This window comes from Bubalus kerabau, chromosome 18 (assembly GCF_029407905.1).
Source record: "Bubalus kerabau isolate K-KA32 ecotype Philippines breed swamp buffalo chromosome 18, PCC_UOA_SB_1v2, whole genome shotgun sequence".
Lineage (NCBI taxonomy): Eukaryota > Metazoa > Chordata > Mammalia > Artiodactyla > Bovidae > Bubalus > Bubalus kerabau.
The window spans coordinates 26,901,010-26,921,830 of NC_073641.1; the positions used below are offsets into that span (position 1 = coordinate 26,901,010).

A 20,821-nucleotide genomic window follows, 5' to 3' on the forward strand; every position below is an offset into this window, starting at 1 on the left:
TTTTATTCTTTAACTAAAACAAAAAAAGTTTCACTTTGTATTTTTTTAATTATCATTTGCAATGTGGTATCTGAAAAACTCACCTCAGTGAATGTTTTGTATTCAGTTATGTTACATCCATTGATCAGTCTTGTGGTTTGAGTGTTTTTTTTTTTTTAATCTATGCATGATTTTGTACATTGTACATTTTTCATTTGGGAAATGTTGATTAATAAGTTAGGTAGATCTTTCAGATGTTGACACATTTTATTACAAATATCTGTCTGTTAACACCATCATCAATCTTATCATTGAGTGGCTGTCAAGATCTCTCTGACACAAAAATTTTTCCAAAATTCTTGTTTTGGCTTGAGAACATATTTTACCACTCACAACAAATAGTGTCAGTTGTTTTTCTTCCAGTTTTAAGTTTACAGAATCATTTTTGAGAAAATGTCTATCAGATACTCAAGACTGAATATAATCATAATTTTTCAGTTGAAACTTCAAGTAAAAATGTTGTTCCAGGAAATTATGAACAACTAGTTTAGCTCACCGGAGAAGGCGATGGCACCCCACTCCAGTACTCTTGCCTGGAAAATCCCATGGATGGAGGAGCCTGGTGGGCTACAGTCCATGGGGTCGCTAAGAGTCAGACACGACTGAGTGACTTCCCTTTCACTTTTTACTTTCATGCATTGGAGAAGGAAATGGCAACCCACTCCAGTGTTCTTGCCTGGAGAATCCCAGGGACGGGGGAGCCTGGTGGACTGCCATCTATGGGGTTGCACAGAGTTGGACACGACTGAAGTGACTTAGCAGCAGCAGCAGCAGTTGAGCTCACAGTTCAGTTGCACCAGTGTTTATCCTGCAAACAACCATGTGCTTTGGTGTGTAGCAAAAATGCTTTTTGTCTGCTTCTCATTTCCTTTTTTTTTAAAACTGGCATTTTTAAGAGCTAATGTGATAAAACTAAGACTTTTCACTGCTTTATTTAGTTCATTCCTAAGTGAAATTCATGCCACCCCACCCCCACCCCTACATGGCGGTCAAGGGTACAGGGACTACTCGTTTACAGCCAGTGCCTCTGATCATGATCAGATGCCTGCAGGTTTATTCACCTTTGTTTTGCACTATTAGTGAAAATGTCAATGTGGTGGAAATAGCAAATAACATCTTGTAATTATGAAAAGAATGTTGTTCCCTGATCCTCTAGAAAATATCTTGAGGAATGGCTGCTTCTTCGACTAGAAAATATATGATCGTTGAGTAAATCAAGTCTTGGTTATTTATTTACACATAATAATGAATTTGGGGGCGGCTTCTGCTCCTGAGGAAATAGCTAGTCAAATGGCCTAAACTGACATTTATATGCTATTTTGGGAGGTAGCTGAGGGAAGCTTTGTTGGTGTCCCCTATCACCCCATTTCCATGAGCACCAGACTGACTTTTCAACAGCTTAAACCTCCTGGAATTCTTTGTCTGGGAATGTTCTCTGGCTGCTGGAGCCTGGTCTGCCTGAGTGCCCTGGGCAAAGCCAAATAAATTAAAATAATATAGAAAATTCAGTTATTCAGTTGCACTAGCTACATTTCAAGGGCTCAGTAGCCACATGTAGCTAGCCTAACCCTAGCCTCTTAATTTAATATGAGGGAACTGAGCCTTTTTGTGGGGGAGGGGGGATGCTACAAATAACAAAATTGTCTTCCAAAATTGGCTTGAATAATTGGCGTTTAATGTGCCCAAAGAATGAGTCCTCACAATTTAGCGGATAGGTTCTGCTGCTATGCACTGTTCTCAAAGATCCAGGCTCTTTCTGTTTTCCCATTCTGACATCCTCAACATAGTGGTATGTCTCCTTCAAAGCTGTTAGAAGACTAGCGGTGTTCAAAGCATCACCCAACCACCTAATGAAATCTAAACACTGGAAGAAAGAGGCAGCTCTCTTTGGGCATCATTCTTGTTGTTCAGGAGCAAAATCTTGCCAGAAGCTCCAAGCAGACTTTTGTTGAATCCCATTTCACCAGAACTGACTCATATGCCCACGTGGCCAGAGAGAGGCTGGGAGTACCAGTCCCTGGTGTTTTTAACCTCTATAATGATAGAATGGCTCTGCTGGAATGTGAGTGCTATGAAGACTGAAAGTCTGGTCTGGTTTTGTTTCCTTCTTTGTCCCCAGCTGCTGCTGCTAAGTCAGCACCTAAGTTAGTATCTGATGCTGAGTAGATATCTCTCGTTTTTGTTGTTCCGTTGTTAAGTCGTGTTGCGCTGCAGCATGCCAGGCTTCCCTGTCCTTTACTCTCTCCCGGAGTTTGCTCAAACTCATGTCCTTTTAGTTGGTGATGCCATCTAACCATCTCATCCTCTTGTCTCCTTCTCCTCCTGCCCCCAGTCTTCGCCAGCATCAAGGTCTTTCCCAGTGAGTCGGCTCTTTGCATCAGATGGCCAAAGTATTGGAGCTTCAGCTTCAGCACCAGTCCTTCCAATGAATATTTATGATTGATATCTTTTAGCGAAATTAATTGAACAAGTCTGTGATGTGCCATAGAAATGAACCTGCCATGGAGGACTTTATGCTCCTGTCTTCTCTCTCTTGTTGTGATGCCGTGAACCAGGCTGTTGTGATCGATTGCTCTCAGAACTAACTGTTAGGTGGTTTCTGACTTGGGTAATGAGAATATTTGGCAACATCTTCCACCCAATCCCTCTACTGCTTAAACCACTCATTTGGTTTTTAATTTAAAAGAAGAAAATATAGATCAGGTTTAAGTTTAGTATTTATCCTTTTTATATAACAATTGTAATTTCAGGGACACAGAGCAAGCAGTTTCCACTCATTAAAATAAGAGTGGGCTCTAACTGCTGTTGGATACTATGTCCTGTGTGTATTACCCTGTGTAGATTTGGTTTGTGAGTTAGGAAGGCTGAGATGCGGGCATCAAACAGGTGTTCTGAATTTCCCCAGTTAGGCTCACATCTCAAAGCACCTGGCAGCTGGGTGGATGACAACATCCATTTCTTACTTGAATCTGGTAACTGAACTGAGGCCACTCGGCTGGACTAACCAGCTGTATCCCACCCATCGCCCTGTGCTGGTTTCCCTGGCCCTTATCTGTATTGAAGCTGCTGCTGACTGAAGCTATTGTGTGGAAGGCTGATATGAAACTTAGAATTCCAAGCTCAGAGCTTGTGATGAAAGTCAGAAATGCTAAGGTTGAGCAGATGTTGCTTAAAGATTAAAGAAAAAGGTCTTTCAGTTTTAATAATAATGTATTCATATATTATGTCATACACAGGGCATTTTTTAAAGTTGTGGTATTTGTCTTTGGGTTTGTTCCATCTACCAGGACAGCCTTAGGGTTGTCATTTAATCTCACTAGGTGACTTGCTGCTGCTGCTGCTAAGTCGCTTCAGTCGTGTCCTACTCTGTGCGACCCCATAGACGGCAGCCCCTGAGGCTCCCCCGTCCCTGGGATTCTCCAGGCAAGAACACTGGAGTGGGTTGCCATTTCCTTCTCCAATGCATGAAAGTGAAAAGTGAAAGTGAAGTCGCTGAGTCTTGTCCGACTCTTAGCGACCCCATGGACTGCAGCCTACCAGGCTCCTCCGTCCATGGGATTTTCCAGGCAGGAGTACTGGAGTGGGGTGCCATTGCCTTCTCAGACTAGGTGACTTATGTGCTCCTAAATGTGACAGATGAAATACTTCACAAGTTGGTGTTCTAGTATGTTCCATGTATTTCTACTGGACAAGTTCCATTAAAACATGCATCTGGTTTTCTTTTTGTTATACTTGACTCCCTGAAGTGAAAGTGAAAGTTGCTCAGTCCAGTCGTGTCTGACACTTGATGACCCCATGGACTATACAGTCCAGGCCAGAATACTGGAGTGGGTAGCCATTCCCTTCTCCAGGGGATCTTCCCAACCCAGGGATCGAACCCAGGTCTTCCACATTTCACGCAGATTCTTTACCAGCTAAGCCACAAGGGAAGCCCAAGAATACTGGAGTGGGTAGCCTATCCCTTCTTCAGTGGATCTTCCTGACCCAGGAATCGAACCCAGGAACCTGATCCAGGAATTCGCATTGCAGGCAGATTCTTTACCAGCTGAGCTACCAGGGAAGCCCTTGACTTCCTGGATACCTTCCAATTGTATGGCCATGTTTTCTTCCTCTCATACAGTTACAGGCCTCATTTGTAATCAAGATTACTTTACAAGCTTTCAGAGTTTGAGCTAAGAGGAATAATGGCTTTCTAAATACTTCTTATAGGTTCTAGCTCAGTGACTTGTATAGAATAGGCACTTAATAATACTATTCTTTCAATTAATTGGTTGGGAAATGTTCTTGGACAGGTTCCCACTCTGAACATTAATATGTATAAGCACTGAGGTACCTTTTATTCCAACAGGTTCCCTTCCCCCTCCCCACCCTGCCTTAGCTTATGTGGTAGTAGGGTTCTTTATTTGGCTTTGTCACTTTTGTAGTCAATGATCCTTCTATTTCAATCACACTAGACCTAAATATATTCCTAGTTGTTTAGCCTTGGACACATTATAAAATTGGATACATTTTATTGATAAAATGAGAGTGATAAAAACACCTACCTCATAAGACTATCATGGCTAGTGAATTAACACATGTAAACACTTTGTACAACCAACAGTTATTTCAGAACTGTAGTTGGTCAACCTCAGCTGTTGGTTGGCTATAGATACAAAAGTTTGGTGAAATCAGTGAAAGCATTCTGTGAGCACTAATGAGCTCTATGGAACTTATGACAAGGTATGTTGCATATATTCTTATTATATTAAAATTGTGTGCTACACATCATTTTTGTTGGTAAAATTTATAAAAAGCTTGTGTATGGATACATGTGCACACAGCATTTTTGTTGTTTTAGACATTTACCACCAGGTAATACTGTCTCTACTTTTGTTCTTCAAGCTTATGGATGTTCCTCTCTCATATGGATAATGTCTGGATGTAGCCTGTAGCAGATGCTGTTGATATCCTACCCAGATCTCCTTTATTGGGCCAGTGCCTCCATCTCCCAGCTGCTGCGGGTATTGGCTGCTAATGACTCACACCTGTACCCTTCTCCAGAGGCCTGCCCTTGGCTGACAGTAATTGCCTCAACGAAATATATTGGGGAGATTATGAGATCATGCCCCACCACCCTCTCTGTTCCCTAGAGATGGCTCATAGCCAACGACTATTCAGGGGTAAAACAGCCCAGCCCCCTTGCCTTTTGGACTGGGTGACTTCCGCTGTTCAGTCCACACTCTAGAACGCCTCACTGGATCAGGCTGAGGCTAGATTTCTGAAACCGTATCTTTGCATGGTCCCTTCCTGCTTTCACTCCAGTTTCTCCTGACAGAACTCTGCGTATACTCAAGTGTGTAAGAGACACATCTCAGGCTCTGCACGTAGGGAACTTGACCTAAGATATTGCTAATTTCAGTGCCACTGTTGTTTTCTTAGTTCTACCATCACTTAAGAAACTAATTCCCTTTATTAAATAATCTCTAGCATAAATTGAAAGTGAAGGAGGAGAGTGAAAAAGTTGGCTTAAAGCTCAACATTCAGAAAATGAAGATCATGGCCTCTGGTCCCATCACTTCATGGCAAATAGATGGGGAAACAGTGGAAACAGTGTCAGACTTTATTTTTCTGGGCTCCAAAATCACTGCAGATGGTGATTGCAACCATGAAATTAAAAGACGCTTACTCCTTGGAAGGAAGGTTATGACCAACCTAGATAGCATATTAAAAAGCAGAGACATTACTTTGCCAACAAAGGTCCATCTAGTCAAGGCTATGGTTTTTCCTGTGGTCATGTATGGATGTGAGAGTTGGACGGTGAAGAAAGCTGAGTGCCGAAGAATTGATGCTTTTGAACTGTGGTGTTGGAGAAGACTTTTGAGAGTCCCTTGGACTGCAGGGAGATCCAACCAGTCCATCCTAAAGGAAATCAGTCCTGGGTGTTCATTGGAAGGACTGATGTTGAAGCTGAAGCTCCAATACTTCGGCCACCTCATGTGAAGAGTTAATTCATTGGAAAAGACCCTAATGCTGGGAAGGATTGGGGGCAGGAGGAGAAGGGGGCGACAGAGGATGAGATGGCTGGATGGCATCACTGACTCGATAGACATGGGTTTGGGTAAACTCTGGGAGTTGGTGATGGACAGGGAGGCCTGGTGTGCTGTGACTCATGGGGTCGCAAAGAGTTGGACACGACAGAGCAACTGAACTGAGCATAAATTTCCTCTTCTTGTTTTGTTTTCTTGGTTGGACCATGTCTGATAGGCATCAACCCTGCTTGTATCCTCTATCTTTGCATATTTAAGGTTCAGTTCAGTTCTGTTCAATCTCTTAGTCCTGTCTAACTCTCTGCAATCCCATGGACTGTAGCATACCAGGCTTCCCTAGTCGTCACCAACTCCCAGACCTTTCTCAAACTCTTGTCCATCAAGTCGGTGATGCCATCCAACCATCTCATCCTCTGTTTTCCCCTTCTCCTCCCGCTTTCAATCTTTCCCAACATCAGCATCTTTTCCAGTGAGTCAGTTCTTCACATCAGGTGGCCAAAGTATTGGAGTTTCAGCTTCAACATCAGTCCTTCTAATGAACACCCAGGACTGATTTCCTTTAGGATGGACTGGTTGAATCTCCTTGCTGTCCAAAGGACTCTCAAGAGTCTTCTCCAACACCACAGTTCAAAAGCACCAATTCTTCGGCGCTCAGCTTTCTTTATAGTCCAACTCTCATATCCATACATGACTACTGGAAAAACCATAACTTTGACTAGACAGACCCTTATCGGTAATGTCTCTGCTTTTTGGTAGGTTGTCTAGGTTGGTCATATGTTTTCTTCCAAGGAGCAAGCATCTTTTAATTGCATGGCTGTAGTCACCATCTGCAGTCACTTTGGAGCCCAAGAAAATAAAGTCTGTCACTGTTTTCATTGTATGCCCATCTATTTGCCATGAAGTGATGGCTCCGGATACCATGATCTTAGTTTTTTGAATGTTGAGTTTTAAGCCGGCGTTTTCTCTCTCCTCTTTCACTTTCACCAAATGCTCTTTAGTTCCTCTTCACTTTCTGCCATAAAGATGGTGTAACCTGCATATCTGAGGTTATTGATATTTCTCTCTGCAGTCTGGATTCCATGTCCAGTGCTAACTATTGCTTCTTGACCTGCATACTGATTTCTCAGGAGGCAGGTAAGGTGGTTTGCTATTCCCCTCTCTTGCAGAATTTCCCATAGTTTGTTGTGATCCACACAGTCAAAGGCTTTGGTGTAGTCCATGAAGCAGATGTTTTTCTGGAATTCTCTTGCTTTTCCTGTGATGCATTGGATATTGGCAGTTTGATCTCTGGTTCTTCTGCCTTTTCGAAATCCAGTTGATGTACTGTTGAAGCCTAGCTTGGAGAATTTTGAGCATTACTTTGCTAGCTTGTGTCATGAGTACAATTGTGGTAGTTTGAACATTCTTTGGCTTGCCTTTCTTTGGGATTGGAATGAAAACTGACCTTTCCAAGCTTGTGGCCACTTTCGGGTTTTCTAAATTTGCTGATATATTGAGTCAGTGCTTGTACAGCATCATCTTTTAGGATTTGAAATAGCTCAGCTGGAATTCCATCACCTCCACTAGCTTTGTTTGTAGTGATGCTTCCTAAGGGCCACTTGACTTCACACTCCAGAATGTCTGGCTCTAGGTGACTGATCGCACCATCATGGTTATCTGGGTCATTAAGATCTTTTTTGTATAGTCTTCTGTGTATTCTTGCCACCTCTTCTTAATATCTTCAGCTTCTGTTAGGTGATACCGTTTCTGTTCTTTATTGTACCCATCTTTGCATGAAATGTTCCTTGGTATCTCTAATTTTCTTGAAAAGATCTCTAGTCTAGATATTTAAGGTTATTCAACATCAAATTCCCTTGATGTTAATGTTTACCTGGTTATTTTTATACAATATTATAATGAATATCCCAGGTTTTAGAATCTCAAAATAAGTTTCAAAGCCTAATTCAATTATACCTCCCTTTTAAATTTAAAATTTTAAAATTTTAAATTCCACAGGCTCCTCTGTCCGTGGAATTTTCCAGGCAAGAATACTGGAGTGGGTTGCAATTTCCTTTTAAATTTTGTTGTAAGAATTACCTGAGCTGTTTTTTCAACAATACTTAGCTCTGTGCCTGAAATGTAGAAGTGGTTAATAAATGGTAGCCGTTTGATTGATATTACTCTTTTAAGAGACTTGCCCAGACTGAACAGATGACTCATCCCTTACTCCCAGAGAACTCTAATATGTCCCTTTATAATCTTTCCTCTTCTCAGTGTCATCCAATGGTAAATTGGCTCTCCAGCAGAAGAAAAGACCTGACAGATAGCTTTTCCTGATTTTTCTTGGGGAAAATACTCCTACGCTGTCCATTTCCAAGCTACCAAAATGATTTCACTTAACACAGTTTGAGAAGAGACACACATTTTACTCTTAGCAGCCAGTACACACCAGTTCCAGTCTCTGCTCTGAATTCCTAACTCTGAGCACACTAGATCCACCATAGAAGCTATATGTTCTGTAGATGACTAAAATATAGTTTTTAACTAGTTATAACTTGATTATATGTATGAAATCAGTGAAATTCCTTGATACCAAATTTTTGTTAAATAACCCATAACTTGTATTGGTTATATAATCCACCTCTCCACCACCACCACCCCCACCCCCACACACACATGCATGCGTGCACACACACAAATTGCCCATGTTATTCACGAGTCAAAGAAAAGGAATTATTCATCATTATATAGTGGGAAATACCCACGTCCTCCCTGAGCAAGTTGTCTACTTACTCAGACGCAGACCTCAGGTTTGTGATTTACTATATACATCAATGGAGCTTAGTCACTTCACATCTCTTGGCCCCAGTTTCCTCAGAGTTGGAAGCCTAATTATTATATAATTCCATTTCCTTCTTCCCTCATTTTCCTCATTCTTGTATCAAACTTTTAATTGTAAATTATGCTAGATGTTTGAAACACAATAAAGAATAAGACTTGGCCCTGGCTGATGAGAATCTTACTGTCTTATTTTATGAATATCCATCTCACTGCGGCCATGAGTATGCATGCATTCTCAGTCATATCTGACTCTTTGGGACTCTATGGACTGTAGCCCACCAGGCTCTTCTGTCCGTGGAATTTTCCAGGCAAGAATACTGGAGTGGGTTGCAATTTGCTTTTCCAGGGGATCTTCCTGACCCAGGGATCGAAACCCACATCTCTTGTGTCTTCTGCATTGACTGGCAGATTCTTGCCAAATGGAGTTATGCAAATGTGCCAAAGGCCAAGATTTTACTTCATCAAGAGTTTAGCACTTTGGCACATAAGGTATTGTGCTAATAGCTTTCTGTTTAAATTAAACAAGGTTGTCCTGATCACTAAGTGGTTCTCTTACTGATGTTAATGGTATGGAGAGAACCCTTGGTGAACAGCTTTGTTATTCTGCTCTCTGAGTTAGGCTCAGACTCAGTTTATAGAGAGAGTAGTTTATTCAGGACTATTAAGCAAATCTGAAAACATTCTTTTGCGTTTAAGAAGTACTTAGCCTGATTCTTTCTTCCATATTTTGATAAGAAAGGCATGAAGAATGACTCTTAAACTTTTGTGTTCTCCTTCAAGGCCATATCTACCCATTGGCTCTAATGCTTTTGTTCTCATCAAATGTGATATCTGCACTTAATTTTCAAAGCAATGTTGGTGTCCAATAGGAAATTACTGTCGGGAACATTTTTCATGTTGCTGAAAGCTATTTTTAAAAAGAGAATTTGTTTTGTTTTTGACAGGGGCTGATAATATCCGGAAATACTGGAGCCGCTACTACCAAGGATCTCAAGGGGTAATATTTGTATTAGACAGTGCCTCTTCAGAAGATGATTTAGAGACTGCTAGAAATGAACTGCACTCAGCTCTTCAGCACCCACAGTTATGCACTTTACCCTTTTTAATATTGGCCAATCATCAAGACAAGCCAGCTGCTCGATCAGTACAAGAGGTACGTCTCACGGAGGTAACAGCTCTTGGTCTGACTGTTTGTTGCACTTGTGCTGCCATGCTGGAATCTGAAACAATTCCTGTAATTAGAGATATGCTGGTTATGCTGCTTCTCAACATGAAATTTTAGGTTATGAAAAAAGAAAGCCTGTATTAATCTTATGGAAATTATTATTCATACCTCTAACCCCACTTCGAGATCATAGGTGGTTTTTTTTAACCATTTAGCAAAAGTTAGAGGATTTATCTGAATATATTTCTCATCTATTTTTGAGGGCTAAAGGCCTGGTTATTTAACTTTTGTTTTTTTTAGCCTACCAGCTTACTTAGTTCATTCTTCTTTTCAAGGAATGCATCATATGTATTATCATGCATCATTCACCCTCAGATGTCATGTTGTTGTCCCCTGTAATGCCCACTGCGTACTAGAAGCAGTGGGTACTATTCTGTAATCAGCGAGGCTGCTTATCTTGCAAGTTCCATGCTACCGAATACCTTTTAATATGGACCCATTCTTTATCTTCCATATTTAATTTCATTTCTTAGCTTGTATCTCTCCTATAAAAGCATGAGACTAATTCTGGGCAGATAACCACAGTGTCAGCAGAGTTTCTGATTCATGGTACTAAAGTAATAAGATACATGAATAGCTTTCAAAACTTAAATGATAGTGAAGTTTAACCTTAAGTACAGTGAAATCTAAACTTTTGATGTACTCCTTTTCACCTGTAACTCTCGGGGTGTTCTATCACCACCACCTCCCCCTACTTCAAAAGTTCTGTGCTTTTCTTTTATTGACTTTAGAGTAATAGAAGCCACACTGCTCTTTAGTCTGAAAAACAGATGAGGAGCCAAGGATATAACATGTTCTAATTCCAGACTCCTTACCACTTTGTGTGGGACCTATTGGCAGATAGCTTTGTTCTTGTGCCTGCTTTCTTACCTGTGAAATGCAAATAATGTGATTCTTTATTAATGTGAAGTGAGTGGGATTGATTTCCTAATTCACTTTGAAGTGTACTGAGTGTAGGAGTTACCATATACGAGTATTTTCATTTATTTTAGGAAAGTAGTAAAGAAGGCAGGGATTTCATATTAAACAGAGCTTATATGTATCTTTAGTTGCCTTATTCAGCATTAAGTAGTGCTGAAATACCATACAGATAATATTAAATGATTAAGATAAAAAAGAAAAATACAAATCTTTTCAAACAATCAACGATGTGCAGATCTTCAGCAATGTAGTTGTGGTGCCTTCCTGATTGCTTCTTAAGACCTCAGGTACATTTTTTTAACCTATAAACACCAGTTTTTCTGTCTGTAAAATGGATGTAATAGTGTAATGATGGTTAGTTATAAATGTTAGATTAGTTTATAAGGTGATTTGCTAAAAAGGCATTGATATCCTTAGATTTACTATGGAAAATATATGAAAGTATTACAGAATAAACATAGACAATATAACATCTTATGTGTATTAATAATACATGTTTAATAACACATTAAGTGTAGTAATACTATACATACATAGATGTATTTATACATGAATACATAGATGTATTTATACATGAATAAATATAGGTTATGATATGAAATAGATATTATGTAACACTTCAAATCACTTTAAAGACATGTGCTATACCTGAAAAGATTTTATTTTTCTTTTAAATTAGAAGTTGTTTATATGTTTCTGTAGACATCAAAAAGTGAAGCTAATATGTTCCATAAACCTAACATATGACTCATAGTAATCCTCCATAGGAATTAAAGACTGCTACATTGAATAAAGGTAGCTTGTAACAATTAATTGCTTAAGAGTATGCCATGTGATTGTTGGCTGGCTGCCTCTTCTAGGAAGAGGACAGCTATCTAACGTCTGTCACTTCAAATTTTTGTTGAGACGAGACAGAACTGAGAATACACTCACCTGACAATTCATTTTTTCAGTAAGAAGAGGTTATGAATGTAGGGTAATCATAGATATACTTTGAAAATTATTCTAAGCTTGTATATACTGGAGCATATGTGTCTTTGACTTTGCTTTTTATTCATATCCATTTTAAATGAATTTTCTACAAAATTTCCACTTGTGGTGGAATTTGCAAATGCCATTTTGAAGACTGCTCTAAGTAAAGCATTTCCCTGTGATTACATACACACATACTACACCAGGTGCATGTTTATGCTTTAGACTGCCCTAATTGAATTCATGGACAAATTCCATTGCAGATCTTGAACTTGAGACGGAGTGAAGTGCTCAAACTTACTTTGAATTTGAGAGAGAAAGAAATGGAAGCTTCCTGTTTTCCCCATTGCTTGTACGACAGAGGTTTCTCTGTGTAGTATTATGATGCTTTCCTGAAATACTCCTAGGAATGTTTTATGAATTAATACCTTTTTGTTAGCATAAAAATGGAATTTTGAAATTAAATCTTAAAATTTTCATAAACAGTAACCTCAAAATTGTTGGGAGTAGGCATAAATAGAAGAGGAGAGAGAAGATTAAGAAGTAAGCAGAGTTACATGTTATTAGAAATGAGTTGAGAAGTGGTCATCTGTTTATTACTTCCTTTCCTGAGCCTAAAGGTATTACATGTCCTGTGCTTTGTTGTGTATAAACATTTCTATTCATTTCTACCTGCTAATTTGTGTGCACTAATTGCCAGATGCTAAAAAGATGATGTTTTACTCTGCAAAATACCTGTGTGTTTTAGGTAAAATTCTGTTCTTTCAGGATCAGGGAAAATGCATTCAGTTTACCAAGAAGCACGGAACAGTACTTTGACGCAGTTACAAAAAATGAGGCATAGAGGCTCATCGATTCTTTCCCTACTCTCATTGAAATTATTGCATTTTGTGCTTAATGTATTTGCAAAAAACTTGCAGTTATTTACCTTGTCACTCAAGTAAAACTGTAAAAATTCATTTATCATTTAAGAAGAATATCAGTTTACTCTTGAGCTTAGAAACTGGTAGGAGCTGGTGAAAACCATAGGAGAAAACTGAATTATCACTAGGATTCCCACAGAGGGCGAAAATCCTCAGGAAGTTATATATTTAGTTCCTCCCTCTGCAATGCAAGTTTTGCTAGGTTTGTATTGAGAACTAAGATAGGAACAATGGTTAAAATTATGGTGTAATCTACAGATAGAGAGCAATAGGCCCTATTATTTTGTTGCTTTTTTAGAAAGCAAGTGGAGTCTTGTGCATTGCATAGTTTTCCTTTCTGTAATATAACTACTTGGTAATGATCTGTGTTTAACTTACCAGAATTTTAAGATTTTATGCCTTGAGACTGGATAGTAGAGAAAAAATTTTTAAGCTTTTTTTTTTGGATAATAGCAAAACACTGGGAAAAAGACACCCTTTACATACTGTCTGAAAGCCAAGCAGTTCTTGCAACAGATGTTTGTTGTATTCACTTTAGGGAGGTGTAGTTACCACAGTTTTCCAGAATTTACTCATATCAACTATTTTTCTCTGTAGAAAATATAATATAAAACTCTATAGTTATGTCAAGTGGCCCATTTGATTCATTAGGGAAAATTCTGATCTAACTTAAATGATAAAGCTTTCTAAAACAAGAATCATCTTAAGGGTAAATAGGTTGATTTTTTAATTTGTATTGAATTGTAATTGTATCTAATTTGTTTTACAACTCCCATAGGAGAGCATACTTCAGTTCTGAAGTTATTTAGTAGATCAGGAGGATTTTAGGAGAAGTTAAGTTGATAGAGTAGCCAATAAAAGTAATCCTGTTTTCTCTCTACACAGTTGATTCTTTTACCTCCCAGCTTTTTAAAATCCTATTTTCATTTTATTGGGCATTACAGTGTCTTAAAAATGGCACATTTTGTCAACATGAAAGACATGGTTTATCTTTTCTGCAATCTAATCTGATCTGATAGTCTTTCATATCCTTAATCCAAAAGTACGTAACTTTTTCAGGAATAATACATCAAAAATACTGAATTAAATTTATATTAAAGAAAATATTAAAAAGTATGAAAACTAACACAACATTGTAAATGAACTGTGAAGTGAAGTGAAAGTCGCTCAGTCGTGTCCGACTCTTTGCAACCTCATGGACTCTATAGTCCATGGAATTCTCCAGGCCAGAATACTGGAGTGGGTAGCCTTTCCCTTCTCCAGGGGATCTTCCCAACCCAGGGATCAAACCCAGGTCTCCCGCATGGCAGGCGGATTCTTTACCAGCTGAGGCACCAGAGAAGCCCAAGAATACTGGAGTGGGCAGCCTATTCCTTCTCCTGCGGATCTTCCCTACCCAAGAATCAAACAGGGGTCTCCTGCATTGCAGTTGGATTCGTTACCAATGGAGCTCTGAGGAAAGCCCCAAAATCAACTGTACTTCAGTTTTTAAAAATTTTATAAAGGATATAAAAGTGTGAAACATAGAAATTTGAAGTAGAATTATAAGGTTAGATCACTATTGGTTCCATGGCTCATTAATTGTAACATAGGAATGTACAGCTTCTAAATTAAAATATCAGCAGTAAAGTTGAAATTTATGATTAGGCATTTCTCAATTTTTGTTCAATTGTAATTTAGTGCATTATTGTGATGTACGTGCTTCCCCCATGGCTCAGTGGCAAAGCATCTGCCTGTAATGCAGGAGACTTAGGGGATGCAGATTCAGTCTCTAGGTTGGAAAGATCTCCTCGAGGAGGAAATGGCAACCCACTCCAGTATTCTTGCCTGGAGAATCCCATGGACTGAGGAGCCTGGGCGGGAGTCTACAGTCCATGGGGTCACAAAGAGTTAGACACAACTGACCTTGCCCGCATGTACGATGTACATAGAATGTAAGAAGAATAGAAGAGTATTTGCAGGTATGTCTGTTTTCATTCCAATCCCAAAGAAAGGCAGTGCCAAAGAATATTCAGACTACTGCAAAATTGCACACATTTCACACACTAGAAAAGTAATGCTCAAAATTCTCAAAGCTAGGCTTCAACAGTACGTGAACCATGAACTTCCAGATGTTCAAGCTGGATTTCGAAAAGGCAGAGGAACCAGAAATCAAATTGCCAACATTTGCTGGATCATCGAAAAAGCAAAGAGAGTTCCCAAAAAACATCTATTTCTGCTTTATTGACTATGCCAAAGCCTTTGACTGTGTGGATCACAACAAACTGTGGAAAATTTTTCAAGAGATGGGAATACCAGACCACCTGACCTACCTCTTGAGAAATCTGTATGGAGGTCAAGAAGCAACAGTTAGAACTGGACATGGAATAACACAGTTGTTCCAAATAGGAAAGAAGTATGTCGAGGCTGTATATTGTCACCCTGTTTATTTAACTTATATGCAGAGTACATCATATGAAACGCTGGACTGGGTGAAACACAAGCTGGAATCAAGATTGCGGAGAGAAATATCAATAACCTCATATATCCAGATGACACGACCTTTATGGCAGAAAGTGAAGAAGTGCTAAAGAGCCTCTTGATAGTGAAAGAGGAGAGTGAAAAAGTTGGCTTAAAACTCAACATTCAGAAAACTAACACCATGGCATCTGATCCCATCACTTCATGGCAATGGAAACAGTGAGAGACTATTTTTTCGGGGGGGCCTCCCAAATCACTGCAGATAGTGACTGCAGTGATGAAATTAAAAGATGTTGCTCTTTGGAAGAAAAGCTATGACCAACCTAGTCAGCATATTAAAAAGCAGAAATATTACTTTGCCAACAAAGGTCCATCTAGTCAAAACTATGGTTTTTTCAATAATCATGTATGGATGTGAGAGTTGGACTATAAAGAAAGCTGAGTATGGAAGAATTGATGCTTTTGAACCGTGGTGTTGGAGAATACTCTTGAGAGTCCCTTGGACAGCAAGGAGATCAAACCAGTCAATCCTAAAGGAAATCAGTCCTGAAAATTCATTGGAAGGACTGATGCTGAAGCTGAAACTCCAATACTTTGGCCACCTGATGCAAAGAATTGACTCATTGGAAAAGACCCTGATGCTGGGAAAGATTGAAGGTGGGAGGAGAAGGGGATGACAGAGGATGAGGTGGTTGGATGGCATCACCAACTCGATGGACATGAGTTTGAGCAAGCTCCAGGAGTTGGTGATGGACAGGGAAGCCTGGTGTGCTGCAGTCCATGGGGTTGCAAATAGTCTGACACGACTGAGCAACTGAACTGAACTGAACTGTAATGCTATAAACATTATACTTTTTTATGCTTTTTTGGGGCCCTGTTGTGTATTAATGCAGTATGCAGGATCTTCGTTGTGTCATGTGGTGTCTTTCACTCTAGTTGTAGGGACTGGGCTTTGTTAACTAATACCATGTGGGATCTTAGTTCCCCCACCAGGGATTGAACTCATGTCCCTGTATTGCACACCAGATTCTTAACTACTGGACCATCAGGGAATTCCCCTAGACCATGTTTTGATTATCAATATTCATCTTTTTTGGAGAAGGCAATGACAACCCACTCAGACACGACTGAGAGACTTCCCTTTCACTTTTCACTTTCATGCGTTGGAGAAGGAAATGGCAACCCACTTCAGTGTTCTTGCCTGGAGAATCCCAGGGATGGCGGAGCCTGGTGGGCTGCCGTTTATGGGGTCACACAGAGTCGGACACGACTGAATCGACTTAGCAGCAGCATTCATCTTTTTTGAATAGTACTTTCAGTATTTACCATGTCATGAATAGTTTATTTAGTTCTCACTTGTAGTCTAGACTTTTTCTGGAAGAGAGTGCTAGTATATGTTTTATATTACTTAACTATTACATTTAACTATAATTCTTTTATATAGATAATTATTTCTACATTTTGTACATTTCCCTCTTCTTACAAAGGGTCAGAGAGAGTTTAGAAAGATTGAAGTTTTGGGGCACTGTTTGTAAATAATCTGCTAGTTTAAAATTTTTATATTTATACTGTTTGACAGGAGAGCAGTTCTTTTTTGGTAGCTCTATGAAGTAATGAGTATCATCTCTGATTTTACATGACAGATCTTTTATTAGAAGTGCAAAGCAGTGTTTAAATCACATAAAACCCTAGCTTAATTTAATATACTTTCTGTATATGGAGAGAAACATGTGTGTCTCTACGTGTTTGTGGTATAATCATTGTAAAGTGTCATATACTTTAAATCTTAAGAGTCTTCCAAGTATCTTGACCTGCCTCTTGGCAGCATTTTAGAATACTGATTTGATTTCACATAGAACAGTGTACATACTTATTGTGTGAGCAGTTTGAAAACTCCCTTATGGGACATATATTTATCCTAAAATGATATGAGATCCATTTATTTTTCGTCCATCTCTTACAGATGTACTCCATTCTGTTACAGTTTAATCTTGGGGAAAGGAGAACGTTTGGAAGTCAGGTTTCCACTGAATGACTTGGTGATCCCTTGAAAATGTTTACTAACTTGCAAGAGAACCTGAACCACATTCATTTTAATAGTTTGTTACGAAAGCGTCATTATTATAGAGCGACTCTTGAAGGCTATTGAAATAGCCAGAATATTTTATTTAATCTGCTTTCATGTGCTTTTTATATGCATTTCTCAAAAAAATTAATTTGTATATTTGATTTCATGGATTCTAAATCTAGCCACATTAATCTCACCATTCTAGGGAATTCTGTAGATCTGTATTTCTTGCACTCACAGCATAAATTTGAAAATATTCCCTGCCTGCTGAAAACAAAAGAAATTCCCGTTAAGAAATATGTTACATAAGAACATTACATAACAACAGCTATCAAAATTACTTAGGTGGGATAACAAAGTAATACATTTGAAAATATAACAGTATATGGTCAAATAGAATTCGTTATGCTCTTTTATAAAACTATCGTTTCTTTCCACTTTCTTCCTTTATTCAGTCACCTGTATATCTTCATTTTATGTAAAGTGGCAAGTTTTGGAACTCGGTTGTTACTTTCCTCACCAGACATTTCCGTGCCCAGCTCTCTCACCTCCGCCTCCGTAGTACTCTCCAGTTTCCTGGTTGTTTACATCCCCACAGCTCCTCCCTGCCTCCCTATTCCTCAACACAGACCAGAAAAGAGCAGACTTCCTATCTGTTTTTCACGATGCCTGTCTTAAAAGCCAGTGTCTCCTTCTAATTCCTTCTAGAATCAAATGAAACACCACATATTTAATACGTTAATGTGCTTGAGAATTGTATTCTCTTTTTTTCTCTCTCTCATTTCAAACTACCACTTACTCTTCCTGTTGCCCTAGGAGAATCACCTAAAGATTATGTGTCACGAGAACTTTTGCTGCATACCAGTGTCTGAGACAGATGTCCTCCTTGTGACTTCTCAAGGCATCCTGGGCTTATCCTAATCATAAAAATTAGAATTAATTGCTTGTTAACTTTTCTGTATACCCTTCAAGTTTGCAGGCTCCTTGCAGGACAGGATTTCTGGTTTATGTCTCTGTGCTTGGTCTATGTTGTTTGAATGAGTACTACCTCTGAGTCTTTCTGGATCAGCTTCCCTGTTGGCTTAATGCCATCAGCTTTGTCTAGATTCCCCTATTCTCCTTTTACTCAGTATGACTCATCTATTTCCATCCTTGAATATAGATATTTTCCTTTTCCTCTGCACTAAACCCTGACCTTTGAATATTGCTCATGAACCAGATCTTCTGTGAAACCTTACCACTCTGATCATGTTAATACTTTTCAAAAGCATCAATCTATTAACTACAATATTCACAAAAGTTTGAATTTTGTGTCCTTTTCGTGTCCTTTTATCTACTTCTCTTTATTTACTTTACTTGAGTACCTTGCTTACAACAGATTGTTTTTTCTTCCCAAGTCTCTCATAAAAAGTGAGGACATCTTGCCTGAATATTATTATTTTAATATGTTTTTAATTTATTGCCTGTCTTTTAACTGTATAGAGCTTATTTCACTTCCTAGCACCACAGACTATTTTTACTGCTTATATTTCTCATGTGGAGACTGGTACATGGTAAAGTTCTATGGGAACATAATTGAGATGATTTTAAAGCAATGAGTTCAATTTAATAAAAAGAAATTTAACTTTGTAAATTAATAAAAGTATTATATTTGTGAAACTTTAGAAAGATTTCTTAAATTCTTACATTTAACAGTTTTTCTTCCTATACATATTTAAATATTTTATAATAATGAATCATAACCAATATAGTTAGAGTTAGATTTTATCCTAACAGTATTATTTTACTTCTTTGTTATTTGAAGCAATATTATTTGGTTGGTTGTACTGGTGAATTTCACCCTTTATATCTGTATTTCAATTTTGTAGCTTGTAAAAATAAGTGTTTAGTTAACCCTCATTCAGCAAAGGCAACAAATTATTCTGAGGCAAAAGTTTCCAGAGCCATCTTTCTGGTTCTTAGTTTTATTTATTTCATTTGCAAAGAAACTCAACTACTACACATTCCAAAGCTTACAAAGTTAATAAAGCATTTGTTGAGTTAAATTTATTTGAAAATAGACACATAGTTAATGTCAGTAAGATGCTTTGAAGATAAAAAGCACAATAAGCGTTAGTTATTATCATTATGATAATTATTATCATTATTATTATTACATAGTGTCTGCTTAAAAATACCTTTGGTTACCCTGGGATGGCTGCAGCTAATGAGAGGAGTTAATCTGCTGGGTCTTATCCAGAACTAAAGATTTGAGACTTAACACACTAAAGGTCTTTTGTTTGTTTGTTTCCTAAGTAGATCAAGATATATGTTTATTCTCTAAAGAAAAATACTTCCTATAATGCAGAAGCATCAGAACTCACTTTAAATAGTTTGAATATTTTCTTATATGTCTAAGGATGGGTTGTAAAACAACCTTTCAAATAGTTAAAACCTTTTATCTCTTAACTATTTCTCCCTGGTATAAGAGCTCAACTTTATAATGTGTGTATGTACTTAAAAAATAAAATATGAGAACTTAATTCTTATTACAAAAATGAAAAATTACACTTTTAGAAAGTCATAAAAATAACAACTAATTACATAAATTAACTCCAATAAGAGTATTTTATGGCGTTTCCTTAGGTTGTTCTTTAGAAAGAAGACTTCAAAATTAAGCCAAATTACTTACAAGAAACTGAAAAGATTGTCATCCCATATCAGAGATAAGGGAAGTAGTGGAACATTTTAATAGGCAGATGTATGAGAGTCACATGTACACCCAGCCTCATAATCAGAAAGACATTAGTGACATGTCTGAAGAAGACATTCCCTAATATTATTGCAAATTAAATAAGAAAAGAGCTCAAAAGAATGAAAAGAGAAAAGGTGCCTGGAGCCAATGAATTACAATTGACAACCTAAAGGCAGTTGAAGAACCAATTGCTAGAGTGATTGCAAAGCTATTCATAGTGTGCAGCAGACAGAGCACAGCCAAAAGCTGGAACAATGCCTCCAGTTCAGCAGTATTGCTTCAAAAGAATGGAAAGAGGGGAACGGGAAGAGCCACTGACCCTGAGACCAATTTCCAGGCAGCTGCACAAACTATATACTGTAATTAAAGGTTTTGACCAGTAATCACAGTGAAGCCAGACTACAGAAAGTCTAGGGAACCAGCAAGGTTTATAATGAGTCAGACATCCTTAACTTAAAACATGGAAAAGCAGGTAAAAAAAAACCAGTCCATTTCTGGCAGTGACTTTGAAAAGCTCTGTTGTGTTAGCACAGATATGAAAAGCACATATTTTGGGCCTTCCTCCTGTAAGAACAAAAACACATAATGAAAGATACCTGCTTTCATCTTTTGAGATGAAAAGACTACTCT

The 20,821-nt window shown here is 38.3% G+C and overlaps 1 protein-coding gene across 3 annotated transcripts in view; it reads left to right on the forward strand.

Moving 5' to 3' along the window:
- ARL15 (ADP ribosylation factor like GTPase 15) overlaps nt 1-20,821 on the forward strand; it is a 485,411-nt gene that overhangs the window by 246,486 nt on the left and 218,104 nt on the right. For all 3 annotated transcript variants that reach the window (XM_055555358.1, XM_055555357.1, XM_055555356.1), the window contains one exon: nt 9,833-10,041. In XM_055555358.1, the coding sequence (XP_055411333.1) occupies nt 9,833-10,041 (209 nt within the window). The remainder of the gene's footprint in view (nt 1-9,832; nt 10,042-20,821) is intronic.